At 31.5% G+C, this 19,177-nt stretch overlaps 2 protein-coding genes, 1 long non-coding RNA gene and 1 pseudogene across 5 annotated transcripts; all 4 read left to right on the forward strand.

The window, feature by feature from the left end:
- The first annotated feature begins 19 nt into the window (after positions 1-19).
- On the forward strand, positions 20-2,225 carry LOC146950206 (uncharacterized; annotated as a pseudogene).
- Positions 2,226-5,217: 2,992 nt separating this feature from the next.
- LOC146950207 (ABSCISIC ACID-INSENSITIVE 5-like protein 1) lies at positions 5,218-8,306 on the forward strand. 2 transcript variants are annotated; one of them, XM_085746141.1, is made up of 5 exons: positions 5,218-5,501; positions 5,628-7,295; positions 7,616-7,687; positions 7,803-7,832; positions 7,940-8,306. In XM_085746141.1, exons 2-5 carry the CDS (start codon positions 6,507-6,509, stop codon positions 8,024-8,026), a joined length of 978 nt encoding a protein of 325 aa, XP_085602267.1. In that variant the 5' UTR covers positions 5,218-5,501; positions 5,628-6,506; the 3' UTR covers positions 8,027-8,306. The 2 variants fall into 2 exon arrangements, with proteins under 2 accessions (XP_085602267.1, XP_085602266.1); XM_085746140.1 differs by having other exon boundaries at positions 5,218-7,295.
- A 1,393-nt stretch (positions 8,307-9,699) lies between these two features.
- Positions 9,700-12,659, forward strand: LOC146950208 (ABSCISIC ACID-INSENSITIVE 5-like protein 1). Of its 2 annotated transcripts, XM_085746142.1 has the most exons (5): positions 9,700-10,023; positions 11,085-11,746; positions 12,116-12,187; positions 12,287-12,316; positions 12,402-12,659. In XM_085746142.1, exons 2-5 carry the CDS (start codon positions 11,102-11,104, stop codon positions 12,471-12,473), a joined length of 819 nt encoding a protein of 272 aa, XP_085602268.1. In that variant the 5' UTR covers positions 9,700-10,023; positions 11,085-11,101; the 3' UTR covers positions 12,474-12,659. The 2 variants fall into 2 exon arrangements, with proteins under 2 accessions (XP_085602268.1, XP_085602269.1); XM_085746143.1 differs by lacking the exon at positions 9,700-10,023 and having other exon boundaries at positions 11,027-11,746.
- Positions 12,660-13,888: 1,229 nt separating this feature from the next.
- Positions 13,889-14,799, forward strand: LOC146950209 (uncharacterized). The gene is made up of 2 exons (XR_015027460.1): positions 13,889-14,026; positions 14,493-14,799. It is a non-coding gene; the product is annotated as an uncharacterized LOC146950209 (long non-coding RNA).
- The last annotated feature ends 4,378 nt before the right edge of the window (positions 14,800-19,177 follow it).

Consider the following 19,177-nt stretch of genomic DNA (forward strand, 5'->3'; position numbering starts at 1 on the left):
CTTTATAGATATTCCTTGATAAGATTTTCAACAGATGAAGCACTCAAGTACTATAATCAAAATTCTTCCCTCATTCCATTGATGCACAGAAAATTTTCATGTAAGATTCATAATACAGAAGAAGATGAAAAGAACAAGTCACTATCTCAATCTTTTAACTTTGATTCCACAAGTTCATCAGACACAGGAAATCTTCAAAAGGTTCTTTCATGTAAGACTCTTTTTCTTGCATGTATCTATGTCATCATTGTGCTGAAAAAATGCTATCTAAACCTACTCTTTTTTTGTTATCTTGGTTTTTCAGACTAAGATTTTTCCAAAGCATGTTGATTCAAAAGAGGTTTCACCAAGAACCATTGTGCAATTGGCTTATGTTGAGAGAGGCTTCCCTAAGGACAAAGCAAAATACAAGATCATCATTGTGCATGGTTTTGGTAGCTCTAAAGAGATGAATTTTCCAGCATCTCAAGTAATAATCTCTCTCTCTCTCTCTCCAAAAAAAATGAAAATGCTATGTTTCTTGTTTGGATACACATCTTCATTAAGCCGTTGTAGCATAAGTGCTTATTTATAAACTATCTTTAAAGTAGAAGATAATATAAAGTAAAATTGTTTTCAAATAAGCTATAAGCTGTTTTATTAGTTATCTTGTAGAACATATGGAAATAATGTGTAATAAGTTGTTTTCATAATTTCTCCAAAGATCAAGAACTGCGCAGATTAGAAGAAACACTTGCACACAAACATGAGTGTCTAGTAGTATTCCTTTCTCAGCATGAATTATTATTTGTTTAATTTCTGAATTCTGAATAAACATGAATGATGTTGATTCACATAGGAATTATAATAGAAGAATTAGGTATATACTTTGTGCAATATGACCGAGCTGGATATGGAGAAAGTGATCCGAACCCCAACTGTTCAATGAAAAGTGAAGTACTTGACATTCAAGAACTGGCTGATCAGCTTCAAATTGGAGAACAGTTTTATGTAATTGGAATCTCTATGGGTTCATGTGCTACTTGGAGTTGTGTAAACTACTTTCCTCACAGGTAAATTACAATACTCAATACATTTTTAAGTTGAGTTAAATTTTGATACGCTGTCAATAAATTACACTCAATCGTATGCGTGGTTTAGAATCTTTACGATCAAAGTCAAATTTGTGCAGGCTTTATAGGAGGAAACCTGTTATGTGGACAAGTTGGTTTGCAAATTACTGTCCTAGACTATTGCATTGGTATGTGACTCAAATGTGGCTCCCTTCAGTTACTATTGCCTTTGAAAAGAATCCACCATTCTTCACCAAAAATGATATTGATGTTTTGAAGACACTTTCAAAGTTCGAAATGTTTTCAAAGGTAAAAAGTTGCATGTCTTATGAAAATTTAATTACTATTTACTGATAGTGTAAATTAGAGAGATGTATAATCATATATGACTCTTTAGTGTTTATTTGGAACCGTGGTCCGATCAATTCTGATGTGCGGCCATCCACAAGCTACTATTTGTAGCTTGACCAATATGCAAGAAAGAAAATTCAAACGAATGTCCCAACCAGTGCTTAAAAATTAATATTAGGACATGATACCACCATATGAAATCTGATTAAACATCTTTGTTTTTTTACATTGTTATAGTATGTTGTAATAAGTTTCTAATGTAAATATAATTCTACTAACCATGATATGTTCTGACTTGTAGAACAAGTTAAGGGACCAGGCTGTTTTTTACACTCTTTGTGATGATTGGAGGGTGGCTTTTGGAAAATGGGAATTCGATCCAATGAAGACAAGGGATCCATTCCCTCACAGAAGAAGTTCATTTCATATTTGGCAAGGATATGAAGATAAGATTGTGCCCTCTGAACTCCAAAGATTTTTTTCATTGAACCTACCTTGGATACAATATTATGAAGTTCCAGATGGTGGCCATTTGATTTTATGCTATAAGGGCATGTGTGATTCAATTTTGAGGGCACTTTTACTTGGACCATGAAATCAAGCATATAGACCTAGATCATCTTTGCTATTCAAAGAGTATTCTCTATTACAGTTTTGTACATTTTTTGTATAAATTTCACTTAGATCTACTAAGTGATGAGTTTCGTTCCTTATTGTTGAGTTTTTTTTAGGATAGTATCAATTGTATACATTACATTGGGTTGGAAAGAGGTGTATACCAATGTGTATAAATTGCATTCAGGAAAACTATTTCATTTCATCTATATACCCCTTTTAGTTTAGTCTTTTGATTTTTTTCTTATTGGTGTGGTACCTTGTGATAAACATGAGACTACCAAGCATTTCACGCCATTGCCATCTAAGTCTTGAAACTCAAGAGTTGAAACTCTGTATCATTGCTGTGTGAAGTTAGTTTATGGCGTGTGATAGCAATTGAAGAATACACATCAAAATAATTTTGTTATCAATGAGATATCAAGGGTCATACTTGAGAAAAATCAACTATGGGCGTATAAACTAAACTTGAAATAAATTGGTAAAATATGTATAAGCTCGTAAGAAAAAGTCTCTTTTAACGTAGCAATCAACATTAACTTCATACCACTTTCGGTTGCCATGTCTTTAACAATGAAATCGACTTTATAATTTTGCTAAAAAAAGTCCAAGATTATGTATAGATGTGGTAATTGAAAATTTTAGAGAATTTGGAATTTTAAGGAATTCAAAATTCAATTGAATACATTCATTTCTAAATGTTTTATTTTGGATAGAGTAATAAAAAATTCCATTGTTATCATCTTTTGGCTACTTTTATAATTTTTTAAAAATTTTAGGGTCAAATTTGAAAATTGAAAAATAGGGGCAATTTGTAAATTTTGAAATTTTGAGGGGGCCAATTTGTACTTTTGAAAACTTATAGGAGTCATTTACAGTTTTTTAAAGTTTATAGGGATTAATTTGAAAATTCTTTGAACTAATCACACAAACAAAGAAATTTATTCAAAAGAATTTGAATTCCGTTAAAAAATTACATTACCTCAAAATATTTCTCATCCAAAAACACTCTAAGAGTGTGTTTGGATGAGGTAATTGAGAAATTTTAAAGAATTTAGAATTCTAGGCAATTCAAATAATTCAATTAAATTACTTTCATTTCTCAATACTTTTGTTTGGATGAAGTAATAAAAAAAAAAATCATTGTCATCATTTTATGGCAACTTTCATAAATTTTACTTTTTTGGGGCCAAATTTGAAAATTGAAATTAGGGTTAATTTGCAAATATCAAAACATTTGAGGGATCAAATTATAATTTTTGAAAAAATTAAGGGGTCAAATTGCAATTTTTATAAAACTATTGGGGTCAATTTGAAAATTTTGGGAAATTTGAGGACCAAAATGCAAAATTTGAAAAATTATAACAATGAAGAATTTTGAAATTCTCTAAATTTAACTTGAACAAAATACTTCATAAATTTCCATCATTTTAAAAATTCTTCAAAATTCTTTCAAAAAAAAAAAATTCTTCAAATTATTATACAAACAATAGAATTCACCTCGAAATATTTGAATTCCCTCAAAACATTCCCTCATCCAAATACACTCTAAGAGTTATTTTTTCTTTCCCAAATTTTAAAGGCATAGTAGCATTTAGGCTTTTACCCAACAAAATCATATCAAGCAATTTTATTTCTCTTACATAGTTCATATAAATTATCACATTCATTTAACGTGTCACATCATGCAAGCTAAGAGACAAATCAATCTATTTTGATTGACGTGTTACACTTTCAATGATAAAATTGTCATTTTCTAGACTGAATTTGACTTGTTTCTTTTTTAAAAGACTAAATTGACTCACAAATTTTTTACAAGTGACCAAGTTAAGTTTATACTAGGGGTGTAAGTGGTTCGAACAAAACCAACGAAACCGAAAGTTTAAACCGAACCAAACCGAAAAAATATCCTACCATGTTTGGTTCGGTTTGAAACCGATCCGAACCGATCTAGTTTGGTTTGGTTCATGGTTTTTCATTTCGAGATCCGTGAAACCGATGAACCAATCCGATGATAACCACAATCCTTATTTTACTAATATTATATATCCTACCTCACACAAACTTATGGTTAGGCCCAAAATTAAACATAAAATACTTTTTAATCCATTCACTTTCTCTCATCTTCATCTCATCCCATCAGTCAGACTCTTTCATTTCTACTAAAAAAGAAACCCTAGTCGTCAACCACATCAAACCTATTGTTCATCACCACCGGTCACCGCTGAGATCGTTCATCTCTTGATTAATTTTATCATGTTTATGTCATTGATTTATACTCATTATGAATTTTTTGTGTTTGTTGATGAATGATGCATGTATGGATCATGAATGATTGAAATATTTGGGTTTGATGAAGTTGTTTTTAAAGAATGATGGATCAATGAATCTTGGATTATATGTATGAAATATTGAATAAGGTTAGTTATAAAAAGTTGTTTGAAAAATAGAGAACATGAAAAAACAAAATATGAAATACAATGATACAGAGTTCTATGAAATATTTTGTGAAAATATGATTTTTTTTAATTGTATCTTTAAATAAAACGATCAACCGAACTAATCCAAACCGAACCAAACCGAATAGTTTGGTTCAGTTTCTTTTTTAAAAAACAGTGAAAACCGAACCAATCCAAACCGATGAAGGTTTCATCGGTTCGGACATTTTTTTTACTGAAAACCAATCCAAACCGAACCGTTAAACCTCTAGTTTATACTATATATTAGTATAATTTTACTTTTTCAAATAATTTGAATATCTCAACTCAACTCAACTCAATTTTACGTTAAATTGTCACATTCATTTAACGTATCACATCGTGCAAGCTAAGAGACAAATCAATCTATTTTGATTGACGTGTTACACTCTCAATGACAAAATTGTCATTTTCTAAGTTAGACTATCTATTTCTTTTTTAAAAGACTAAATTGACTCAAAAAAAAATTACAAGTGACTAAGTTAAGTTTATACTATATGTTAGCTAGTATAATTTTACTTTTTCAAATAATTTGAATATCTCAACTCAACTTGTCTTTTTTTTTGGTACATCTAAATTCAACTCAACTTCTTTATCTAACTTTTTTATGGATTAGGATTACGTAGTCACCATGACTTTCTTTTATCTCTCATATATTCATCTCTATCATTTCTCTTTTATCTTTATCTTTCATAAAGTACAATAAATTTCACCATGATTTTTCCATCTCTAAATTCACACAATTCCAAACCCCTTTTTATCTCCCAAACAAAGAATATATTTCTACTACAATCCTGCATTCCTAATGCTTGATTGGTAAATTAAAAACGTCAGCAAAAGTAAACCAAGACAATTAGCCAACCACACGGTTACAATGGTTAACTTAACTGGCAGTGTAGAGTACTACTCTTTGCATGCACAACAAAACGTGTCAACAAAAGACTCATAACTGATCCCTAAAAAGGGTACCACATTCTCAATTACAACAAACATTTGATTTAATATGGTACTTCTGTCTTTGTACACTTTATGTCCTTTCCCTCTCTCTCATTTCATCTAGTGTAGGTCTTACCTTATTCATAATCTCTCTCCAATTAATCTAAATATTTCTCATCTTTTTCTTTTCCATCAGAATTCACATCCATATTGTTGTTTCTATATTCAGATACTTATCTCATCTGTAATATTCTCTTTCATAACTATGTGCTTTTATTTTTGCTTTTGAAGTTCATTAATATATGAATTTGTTTCTATCTTTTAGCATAATCTGATTCTTTCATGTGAATCACATTCATATTCATGTTTGCATGTTGCATGCAACTGGTAATTACTAAGAAATGCAACTGCATCCATTTACATTATCTTAATTATTTAAAGAATTATTTGAATTTGGATTGACTGCGCGTCACTGCACTTGGTGAACGCGGATTGTTGGATTGACTGCAGTCACAGTGCGCGGATTGGACGGTTTTGTTTCAAATTCTAAACTCTGATTTACAATACAACATAAAATCATAAATCATAACCATCTGATCTTCAACTTACATATGAAATTACAATGGCAAAAAATATTGACTGCATTCCATCCATTTCGTAATTATTCATGACATTTACAATTGTCTTTTAAATTGTCCATAATTTAGTTTTTTGTTGTTTTTACTTTATCAGATTTAATTTCTTATCATTCAAATTACACATCGATTATTTGCTTAATTTTCTTTTTTAACAATATGGTGTTGAGGGAGTTGGTAATACACTCTCTCCAGAAAAAGAACCTAAGTTCAATTCTTGGAGTCGCCCATTTGTTGACACCCGTATAAAAAATGGATGTTCCTCTGTCAATTTGACGGGCTCAAAAGACTTAAAATGTGAGGATACCTTGAGGCACCTACTGATGTCAAAGCCCTAATTACCGCACTGGATTAGCCGAAAAACAAGAATTTTTTTTTTACAATAAATAATGGTCGTTGATTTTTTTTTCTTTCAAAAATCAGGATTTTCATAGGCATCCATGGCTCTACAACAATTAGATCAAGAGGTTCCATTGCAAGAACAAGCAGAAGCTACATTTTCTCAACCAAGCAAACAAAACTCAATACTCTCACTCACCCTTGATGAGTTCCAATGCAAGAGTGGAAAGAGCTTTGGTTCCCTCAACATGGATGAATTCCTTGCCAGCATATGGAGTTCTAATGACGAAGCTACAACTCAAACTCAAAATGCTAAAAATGTTGCAACAACGGAACACACCGTTTCCCAACAACTTGGTAATTCATTCTCTGTCCCTCCTCCAATTTGGAAGAAAACTGTGGATGAAGTTTGGTCTGAGATTCATAAAAACCAACCACAATTCAAAGAAACAAATAACCTTAAAAGAAGCGAGACACTCAAGAAGCAACAAACACTTGGAGAAATGAGTTTGGAGGATTTCTTAGTAAAAGCTGGAGTAGTACAACAATCATCAGCATTGCCATTCAAGAATCATAATGGCAATGTTTCAGGTAATATGAGACCATTGAATATTGCAAGTTGTTATGGTTTGAGGCCTTCAATGGGAATGGGATTTTCTACTCAATGTGTGTCTAGAAATGGTCTTGCAACATACCAAATGTTGTCACTGAATAACAACTTAGGAGTGAAGGAATGTGCTGTGGAGAAATGTCAAAGCTTGACTGAATCAAGTGGGTGTAGTAATAGGAAGAGGATAATTGAGGGTCCTCCTGATGTTGTAGTGGAGCGAAGGCAACGTAGAATGTTGAAAAATCGTGAATCGGCTGCTCGTTCTCGAGCAAGAAGACAGGTTTTTGTGTTCATCATACTCCACTCTTTGTTATAGTTCTATGTAAGGTTTAAAGTTGCAGTTACCTTCGCTGTGGCTTCACAATTCTTGATTTCGCAATAAATTATGGTCGAATGCGACAGGTTCAGCCTCGATCACGGTCACAGACCTTTTTTTAAAACCTGCATTTTATGATTCACATTAAGCTCAAGGTTTTAAATATACGTCTGTGACCACAATTTAGGTTGCCTTAACAGCATTTGACCGCCATATCATGTCTGGTACAAACCTTGGTAACTAGTTGCTAACATTTGCCTATAAAAAAATATCTTGCAATGCAGGCATATACATTAGAGCTAGAGGCAGAGCTGAATCTGCTAAAAGAAGAGAATGAAAATCTAAAACAAGTTCTGGTAAACAATACTGAAATTCAATATTCTGTTCTTTCTTTCTTATTTCTTGTTTTTTTTTCTTCATGGTTTATGTCTTCTGATGCTTAACATATATTTCTATTTAAATATGAAATAGGCTGAAGCTGAGACCAAGAGGAAACAAGAGGTAAGTGATTGATTATATGTTTCAAATATAAGTTGATATTTATATAACAAGGGCTAATATTACTAACATCATTGTGAATGTTTGTTTATTATTATATATTGCTACAGCTTTTGCAACGAAAGCATTCAACAAAGGCTCAAAAGGGCGCACAAAAATTAAGAGCAATGAGAAGGCCTATAAGCACAACCTGGTGAACAAGCCTCAATGACAAGATTTGACAATTTGAGTATAAATGAGAAGTAAATAATGTGTCTGTACTCAGAAATTCTGCTTTTGTTGTACATTTAGATATATGGACAGTTGAAAAAATACAGACATGTGAATTCTGCTATTATTCTGCTGCATACATAGCTAATAAATATTTCAAAGACAAAAAAGAAAAATTCAAAGAATTATAAATTATCACATCCGGCATGAGAGTTGAACTCACGACTTTGAAGGATATAAGTCATCTCCTTGCGGGTTAGATCAAAATCCCTTGGCCCACAGCAACTATTTCGGCATCTATTTGGTTTCAATTCTAGAGGGTTAAAAGTGATTCTAGAGGTTGTAGAATTGATTTTATGATGTTTGGATGATTTAAAGTAGAATTGATTTTGTTTATAGAATTTATTCTACTTAAAGCTACAATTTATAGCTTTGGCTTCTACAATTGATTTTAGCTTTGGATGATTCAATCTTCCTTCCTCTTTTACATCTCATATTTCCATTCTAATTTGACTTGTCATGTTACCTCATGTGTCATACTTGAGAAGAGCATGTTGAATTATGAGGAATTTGAACTTATAAGGAAGATAAATCCTTAAGGATGATGACTAGGTCACACCTTAGATTTTATACGGTTGTTTATTTTATTTTCAAAAAACGTCAAACTAGCCCATCAAATTAGTATCGGAGACAATCGATACTAAAACCTTGAGAGGAACACACTTCATGGTCTTAAGTCAACATCATCGGCCAACCCAAGTGGGTTTATACAATTGTTTATTATTTAACAGGTTTATGATTTGATATTGTTAATTGGTCGAGAATTACATGTGAGTAGCTCGTGATTTGTGATTGATAGTATATGTAGAATTCAAAATGGCTGTAATTGTTCGTGATGTGTAGAGAAGGTGGACAACATATTATAACACGTAGATGGCGATAAGTCTGTGGAAAGACATAGTTAAGATTATTTTTTTTGTGGTGGTCGGGGTTTGAACCTTAGAGACATATATTATACACTGTCTATACCAATTGAGTTAAGCTCACGAAGACAGACATAATTAAGACTTAAGACTACTAGGGTATGTATGGCGTTTACAATATGATAGACCCAAATAAGATAAGCGACCTAAGTAAAATATGATAGGATTGTTTATGAGTATTTTTTGTGCAAGGAAATTCAACCAAATTTGAAACACAAATAAATATTTAATCAGTGTGATTGTGGGAGACTGATCAAGTTAATAGATAGACTCACATATTGGTTGGTTGATATTAAAAATGTCTTTGAATTGAATTAGAGTTTTATGGTCGATATTGACCAAGAAAAGGTTTAAGGCTGATTTGCTTTAAAATTAAAATGACTTGAATTAAAATGATGACTGAATTGAAAGAGTTTGAATGTAAAAACACTTCAATTTAAAAGACAAAAAAAGTAAATGACTCGAAAATTAAATTGTTGAATTGAAAATGACTTAGAACTTAAATTTGCAAGAAAGTAAAGAAATAGAAAAGTGGCGATGCAAATTAAAAAATTGATAGAAAGGTAAATTGATTCGAATTGAAATTACAATAATTTAAAAGAATTTAATGTTCTCAAAAGCTTTAATCGTTTCTAGTTGGGAGTAGGCTTCAAAAATTAAGTATTCGATCATTTCTTCTTTGTGAGAACTCTTATTTATAGAGAACGTAAACTAAGTAACCAATCGTGCGTAGATTATGTGCTATAAGTCGTCACATATTCCAAATTGACTCTTGATCGGCCGGTATTCCGTCGAATTAAGGTCTTGACTTAATATGAAACCTGGAAGTTAAAGTTTCTGTCTCTATGCACTGTTTTATGCCCTCTCTTTCTCTCATTTCATCTAGTGTAGGTGTTACCTTATTCCTTTTCTCTCATATCTCTCCAATTAATCTTAATATTTCTCATAATTTTTTTCTTCTCTTTCAGAATTTCATCCTCTATTGATGCTTGTATATTCAGGTACTCATACTTATAAGCTTCTTTATTTTTATTTTTTTTGCTTTTCTTTTTGAAGTTCATTCATCTGATTCTTTCATGTGAATCACACTCATGCATGTCTGCATGTTGCATGCAACTGGTAACTAAGGGATGCAGTTGCATCCATTTTTATCATCTTAATTATTTGACAAGTTATTTGAATCTGAATTGATTACGGTCACAATATGCGACCTTCACCGTGGTAAACGCCGATTGTTAGATGGAGATCGGACGATTTGTGTTTTAAATTCAAAATTCTGATTTACAATCAACTTAAAATCATAAATTATAACCATCCGATCTTCAACTTACAGACGAAATTACAACAACAGGAAATGTTGACCGCGTTCAATCCATATCGGAATTATTTATGACTTTGAAAATTGTCTATTAAATGGTCGATAATTAATATACTTCCGCTACTGCAGTCGGTAAACATTGATCGTTAGATGGAGATCGGGCATATTGTGTTTTCAATTCGCAAATCTGATTTACAGTACAAAATCATAAGTCAGAATCGTCCGATCTTCAGCTTACAGACGAAAAAATGTTGACCGCAATCAATCCATTTCCGAATTATTATTCATGGCATTGATAATTGTCAATAATTTATTTTTTTTTCTTCAGATTTAATGTCTTACCTTTCAAAATTATACATGATTATTTGCTAAATTTCCTTCTTTTTTTTTTTACCGATATGTTGTTTGGAGAGTTGGTAACATGAATTCCCCCAAAAAAAAGAACTTGAGTTCGATTTTTGGAGTAGCCCATTTGTTGGCCGTCCAACCCCCGCATATAAAAATGGATGTCATCCATTTGGTTGGCAGTCCAACCCTTCATAAAAAACGGGTGTCATGTTGCCGACTCTAGGATTAGTCATATAGCTGGTCCAAAGGGCCTAAGTCATGGGGATACTTTGGAACAATTATATGATTAAAGACCCTAATTTCGGTGGATTAGAAAGAAAAATAAAACAATTGATTTTATTTTGCAATAGATAATGGTAGTTTCTGAGACAAAAATGTTTCCTTTTCAAAAATTAGAATTTTCATAAGCATACATGGCTCTACAACAATTAGATCAAGAGGATTCTCATCCGAGCAATCAAAACGCACTTACCCTAGATGATTTCAAGAACTTTGACTCCCTCAACATGGATGAGTTCCTAGCCAGTATTTGGAGTTCCAGTGATGAAGCTACTACACAAACTCACAACAATATTGAAAGTGTTGTAACAACAGAACACACCAGTTCCCAACAACTTGGTGATTCAGTCTCTGTCCCTCCTCCAGTTTGCAAGAAAACTTCGGATGAAGTTTGGTCCGAGATTCATAAAAACCAACCACAATTCAAAGAAGAAAATAACCTTAAAAGAAATGAGACACTCAAGAAGCAAGAAACACCTGGAGAAATGACTTTTGAGGATTTCTTGGTAAAAGCTGGAGTAGTACAACAATCATCATCATTGTCGTTTCAGAATCATAGTGGCAATGTTTCAAATAACATGAGACCACTGAATATTGCAAGTTCTGGTTTGACTAGCAATAGTCCTGCAACATACCAAATGACAAGTGGAGCTGAGTCAAGTGGAGCTGCTACCAGAAAGAGGATAATTGATGGTCCCCCTGAAGTTCTATTGGAGCGAAAACAACGCAGAATGATGAAAAATCGAGAATCGGCTGCACGTTCTCGAGCAAGACGTCAGGTTTTGTGCTCATCATACTCTACTCTTTGTTATAGTTCAATTGTTATACTTATTAATCACATAACTTGGAGAGTGCATCTGTGTAAGGTTTAAAATCGTGTTTACCTTTGCGGTCGCTTCACAATCCTTGATTTCGCGATAAATCCAACACAAATGTGACAGGTTCAGCCTCAATCACGGTCACAGACTTTTTTAAAACTTGTTTTTGTGTGATTAACACTACATTCAAGATTTTAAATAACAGTCTGTGGCCGTGATTTAGGCTGTGACATAAGGACTTTTTATGTCTCTGAAATTAAAGTTGGGACGGCAGCATTTGACCGTGATAGTCCGTAACGTTTGCATATAAAAAAAAATCTTGCAATGCAGGCTTATACAATAGAGCTAGAGGCTGAGCTGAATCTGCTACAAGAAGAGAATAAAATGCTGAAACAATTTCTGGTAAACAATACTGAAACTGAATATACGGTTCTTTTTTTTTTTCTTGATGATTTATGTTTTCTGATGCTTAACATATATACCTATTTAAATCTGAAATAGGCTGAAGCTGAGAACAAGAGGAAACAAGAGGTAAGTGATTGATTATATGTTTGAAATATAAGTTGATATTTATACATCATTGTGAATGTGTGTTTATGATTATGTATTGCTACAGCTTTTGCAAAGAAAGCAATCAGCAAAGGTTCAAAAGGGGACAGAAAAATCAAGCTCAAGCACAACCTGGTGAATAAGCCTCAATGACAAGAATTGAGAATTTGAGTATAAATGTGAAATAAATAAAGTGTCTGTACTCAGAAATTCTGCTTTTGTTGTACATTCAGATTCATGACAATTGAAATCATGCAGACATGTGAATGCTGATATTATTATGCTGCATACATAGTTCATAAATATTTCAAGGATTATTGTTGAATTTGTATCACTGTTTTTTTAGGTTCTACCAGGAGCTGTCTTAGGTACTTAGAATTACCTGTTAGCATATTTGAATTATGCTGTTGTTTTTTCGATCTTCAAGTTTCTGTCGAATGCAATTCGAATTATGCTAAAGCCCAGTCCTAGTAATTTGAATTACGCGGATAAAATGTCTATAAAAATAGATTTTTATCTCGCTATTCACTTGTACCAAAAGAGGAAATTCTTAGGAAACAAAAAGGCCAAGGGTTGGTGTCTTTGAGAGATCACAGAGAACATCAGGGCTCTTGTGTTAATGTTTCCTGTGAGGTCTTGGGTGAGAGACAAAATCAACAAGGAAACTCAAAAGGGGCTTTTGAGTTGAGGGCTTTGTGGTGAGATTTTATGTAACACCATATATTTTAGTCTAGAACATAATACAAAGTGTCTTATAATAGTACTGGATAGTCATAAGAAATCTGTCCAAAGTTACATAAACAGTCTTATACACTTAACTTATAGTCACAGGTATATGATACAAGAATGTAAATACAAGCACAAGGGCCTTAGCCTATGTTTGGTATTATGGTGTGTATGTCAGAATCACAGTGACGCGCTGCGATTTTTCAAAAGCTACACTTTATAGCTTCTACAAAATCACGGTGGGTCACCGATTCACCGTGATTCAGGCACCCACCCACCGTGATATCAAACACACTCTTAGTTCCCAACACTACAAATACAACATATATATATAAATTCCTAAAAGTTACAACATCTTCAAATTGTCTTGTCCTTACTATTGACTAATCTCTGGATCCTTTAGGCTTTAGGACTAAACAATAAAATAACTCAAGTACCATACATCTATTAGTATCATATGATATTACATATATAAATTTATAAGTCTTTTTCATGCATGCTGAAATTATATGTAACGTTTTTTTTTATTTTATTTTGTGAATGACAAATGTTAGTAATCAGTTGTTGAGTTAACATTTACTCATTCGTCGGGGTTTAAACCTACAACATCCAACTCCTTATCAGGGGCGGATGCATGTAGGAGCAATGTGGGACTATAGCTCCACATGCTTTTCCCTTTTTTTTTTTTTTTTAAATATACCCTTCGGTCATTATTATAAGCAAAAGTTTACACTTTAGGTTCATTCAACAATTAATGATATATATGGTCTTTGTTGTAGGTCACATACATCATTCAATGAATGAATCTAAAATGCAAACATTTGCTTATAATAGTGATCGGAGGGTATATTAAACAAAAGACAGATGTGTGTCTCACTCTCTCTCTTTCATTTTCTATTCCAATTTCCTTCCTGTACCGTAACTAAACACGCCCCTTTCTCTCTTAAATTGCAATCTCTCTCAAAGGTAATAAGTGGAAATGGTAATAAGTGGCTGGGTCAGAAAAGCAATTTTCTTTGAGCATAATGATATTTTTTGGAGATATATACAGTCCATTCTGGCTTATTCTCCACTACTCCTGTCTCATACTGGGTTACTGAAATATCTTTCAATGAACATAGGCTATAACCTGAGATAATCACCAAAAAAAATTATGACAGTTTTGAATAATAATTTACAAAAATTGTGGAAGAAAATACTACCTTGTGAAATGAACATAAGGTAGAAAACTATACTAAGAATTGTAATGGTTGAACTAGCCATCTTTTATTGAACAATTGATAATGCTGCTATATCAAATGTGACAAAGAGTTCTATGAAGCTGTTATAATGTATCCCGATATATATGTATTTTGTATTTGTTTATGATTTAATGACTAGTGATATTCTTGTTACTTACTTGTAACAATGATTGTGTGTTTTACTTTTATAGGATGAAGAAATTTTTTCCCGTGCTTTCTAGAGACAAAGCTAGTTCTTCGGCTAGTCAAGAACCATCAAATACTCGACATCCAAGTGAACCACAAAATGAAGTTACACCTAACTCGGCCAATGAGGGTATTCAAGTTGTTGATTACAATTTGTTGGAAACGGATCCAGGACTTAGGTCTCCAATTTCAAGCTATCATCCTAACATCCAAGATGAGGTACGTAAAGCTTACCTTAAAAAAGGTCGTTATAAACCTAGCAATTTCGTTTACCCTTGGTCTGATCATGGTAGACAAAGACGTAGATTTTGTAAGAATTGGTTTATTTTGTATGATTGGATTGTATGATTGGATTGAGTATAGTGAATCTAAGGACCTAGAAATTTTAGCTCCACGTATAATGAAAGTCTGGATCCGCCCCTGCTCCTTATCCCTTAGCACAAACCCGATTAAATGTTAGTATTAGTCCCATCATTAATTAGGGATTCAATTTCACTAGTTTATTACTACCTCCGTCCCTAATTATAGGACCCTTTTGAGAATTTTTTTTGTCTCTTTTTATAAGACCCTTTTGGTATTTCCAAGTACATTAATTAATTCTTTACCAACATACCCCTATTTATTTATATCTTTTTCTTCAATCAACATTAAATATTACGTTGAAAACATAAACTAACTCTCTCTCTTAAAGGATAAAATTGTAAAAACAATACTAATTACTAACAAATTTATTACACTTATCAATTTTCTTAATATGCGTTATTTTTTCAAAAGGGCCCTATAATTAGGGACGGAGGTAGTAATTACTATCATTCTAGTCAATCTATCTTATACTCATAACCTAATTCCTAATAACGAACCATAGCTTACTAAAGAACTGACCATAAATTTGAAGAGGGTTGATTGCATGCAACTTCTTCTCTTCTCTTCAGTTCTTACTCTTCCTGTAATCTAAGTTCTTCTATGAACAAAGTTTAGCCAAGATGGGGCGATAGGAATAACTTATCTCTGGTTTTTATGTTATGCTCGTGAGAGTAGAAGAAAATGAGGTGTTTGACCTTCTGTTTGACTATTACCCTTATAATAGAGAAGGACTCCTCTCGCCAAATTTCCCTTAACGATTTCGTATCTTTTTGGCAAACTTTGATCTCGTTGAGTCGTTGTCCCTTAAACTTAATTTTATATAAAAAAATTGTCATTTATCTTTTTTTCATATCACTTCCATCCTTTTGATCGATGCATATGGATTTCCAATATCCTTATTTATTAATGGGGAAATAGCCACTTTGGTCCCTGAATGAGTGACAAGTAGTCATAATAGTCCTTCAATGTGTCGAAATTGCAAAATAGTCCCTGATTGTGCACTTTGTTAGTCAAAATAGTCTTTGATATTAAAATATTTCGTTAATATTGTCATATTAGTCCTTCAATAGACTTACTTATTGTCATATTAGTCCTTATACATATTTACTTATTGTCATTTTAGTCCCTATATATCAAAATAGTTATTGTGAGTATTAAGAGATTATCTAAGCTTTAGGGACTATTTTGACTAACAAAGTGGACAATCAAGAACTATTTTGAAATTTTGATACATTGAAGGACTATTGTGACTACTTGCTACACATTTAGGGACCAAAGTGACTATTATCCCTTTATTAATTTTGTTACGTCTGCAGCAATTTAACCTAATTTTTTCCCGCTCATTTGCTTTATTAGGTTTGCAATTATTTAACCTAACAAATTCCATCTAAAAAAATGCATCGCAACAATTTCATTCTATCCTCTTGCCTTTTTTTTTCTACACTTATCCTTATTTATTAATTTTGTTACGTCTACAGCAATTTAACCTAATTTTTCCTTATTTATTAATTTTGTTAGGTCTGCAGCAATTTAACCTAATTTTTTCCCGCTCATTTGCTTTATTAGGTTTGCGATTATTTAATCTAACAAATTCCATCTAAAAAATGCATCGCACCAATTTCATTCTATCCTCTTGCCTTTTTTTTCTACACTTATCCTTATTTATTAATTTTGTTACGTCTGCAGCAATTTAACCTAATTTTTCCTTATTTATTAATTTTCTTAGGTCTGCAGCAATTTAACCTAATTTTTTCCCACTCATTTTCTTTATTAGGTTTGCAATTATTTAACCTAACAAATTCCATCTAAAATGCAGCGCATCAATTTAACCTAACAAATTCCCTCTAAAATGCAGTAATCCCTAATATTTCTGCTCGCTTTTCATTCTTATCATGTTTTGTCATCGTTTGTATATATCTATTGTTTCTGTAGTTTTTTTTACAGTAATTAATGTTAATATTCCTGAAGTCCAATAACTTTAAACCAAATATTCTCATACTTCTTTATTTTCATAGCGTCTTTAAAATTTTATTTTATGGCAAAGTATTATACCTTTTAACATATTATTTTATTATAAAAAAAAACATATTATTTTATTTATGATGCAGACTATGAATATTATTTTCTACCACTATAAGTCAAGTATTGATAGCTTATTTAGGTGGGAAACTAAAGTTAATATTTGTTGGTTAAAGGATTTTAACCATTAATATGTTATGTTGTTTAATGAATTTTATTTATGAATTTAAATTATTTCAACCTAATATATTTATGTTTGCCCGAACACAAAAATTTGCTTATAATAATTAACCCGGGCAACGCCGGGTATTTAGACTAGTTCAAATTTAAGGTTTTATTTTGATATGAGTTCTTTTTATTCATATTTATCGTCCTTTTTGATTTTGAAGAAATTAAACTAGTCCACCGAAATTGGCACTTTGATAGAATCAAAATTGAGACCAAAAGAATACTCTAAGGAGATCAAATTTATGGTCATTCACTAATGTTTTAATGTTTTAATAAGAATTTTACATTTGATGTTTGAAAATTCATATCCATACAGACAAAACTGACGTGAAAAAAGATAAAAGACGGAATCGTTATATGAAATTAAGTTAAAGGAAGACGAGTGAAATTTTGTCATTTTTTTTACTTCTAAGGTAGTCATCAATAACCAATAAAAGAATTGTGCGATGCTAATGAGATTTGACTTATTTGCTAATGAGACTGGAGTTAATTCACCAGTAAAAGTTGTAGGGTTCAATTGATGTCGGTCACTATGGATTCTCTTTAATGGGTGATATGTAAGTACTTATATTTCCTTCAAAAAAAATGTAAGTACTTATGTTAATGTTCGTTGAGCCTTGAGGTTTGTCCTAACCATGGTGAGCTTTCAGAACCCACACTATAAACTTTAATAAAGATAAAAGAATAAAATTGTGTGATCAATTCATTCGTAGTTGATATTATATATAAGGCGGATATTGTAAAATAGAGAAAACATATTAGTATTTTCAAAACACCAACACTAATGTGGTATTTCTTTCTCTCTCTCTTTTTGATAAATATTAATGTGGTATTTCTATAAAATATTTGTATTTTATGTGCGAAAAACCCGTTAAAATATTTGCATTCTGTTCACTGTAGATTTTATGTGCTTATATACATGTAAATAGATTTTTATTTTTATTTTTATTTTTGAAGGATGTAAATAGATTTTTATGTTATGTTGATTTGTAGTTGATATATAAAGTTAATATGGTAAATTTTTGGAAATGCATGAGTATTTTCAAAACACCAACATTAATGTAGTATTTTCTCTCTCAATGTTTTTTCTTCCATTTTCTTCGGCCAGTGGTGATTTTGGGTCAATTTTCATCTAAAATCACCCATCTTCGTCTTTTTATCTCTCTATTTCATTCTAAATAAGTGATTTTCACATAGATCTAGTTTTTTTTTCTTTGTGGTTTCATCGTCTGAGTACAGCGTTGTGTTTGTCATTTTGTGCGGCGTTTGATTTCTCATCTTGTTGGTGTGTTCATTTGGTTCTTATTGAAAGATCAGTTATTCAATCAATGGTTTGGGCGTCAACATTGCAGATCTGGATGCATGAGTATTCAGTCATTTTAATTTTATCATATTATGTGTATGCATTTTGTCGTTGTATGTTTTTAACTTGGATGTTGTGAGTTTGTTTGCGAATTCATCCGTTACGTTTTTAATGATGTAATCTATCAATTTAAATGAATGTTTATCATTTTGTTTTTGTTAATAATAGTAATTAATGTAGTATTTTCAAAACTATTTATTTATCATATATTTGAAAATCTGTTAAAAAATTTGCAAAGTGCTCATAGCGGATTTTATCTACTTATATTCTATGAGAATTAAAATATGAAAAAAATAGTAGAAATTGGATAATAAATGGGGAGATCAAAAAAATATTAATGATAAAAGGGAAAGTGAAATATTAATTAAAAGATGAGAAAAAATAAAAGTTAAAAGAGAAAAGAAAGTAATAAATAAATTGAAAAGTTAGAGAGAGGGGGAGAGAGGGGGAGAGAAGGAAAAATAAAAAATAATAAAAAAGTATGAGAAAGAAGATAAGTAGAAAGAGAAACAATAATAAAAACTTGAAAAAAAAATTAAAAAAGAGATAAATAATAAAGAATAAAAAAATAAAATATTTAAAAGACTAATTTTCACTAATGAAAATTGATTTTAACTGTTTGAATAACGGATAAGGAATTTTGATTTCCTCTTATTAAGATCTCGAAGTTTAAGTTATTTTAATTATTTTGTATCTTTTGTAAAGATTTGCTCATAG

The sequence above is a fragment of the Medicago sativa genome, chromosome 2 (genome assembly GCF_051527215.1).
Source record: "Medicago sativa cultivar Bolivia chromosome 2, Bolivia_mono, whole genome shotgun sequence".
In the NCBI taxonomy this organism is placed as follows: domain Eukaryota; kingdom Viridiplantae; phylum Streptophyta; class Magnoliopsida; order Fabales; family Fabaceae; genus Medicago; species Medicago sativa.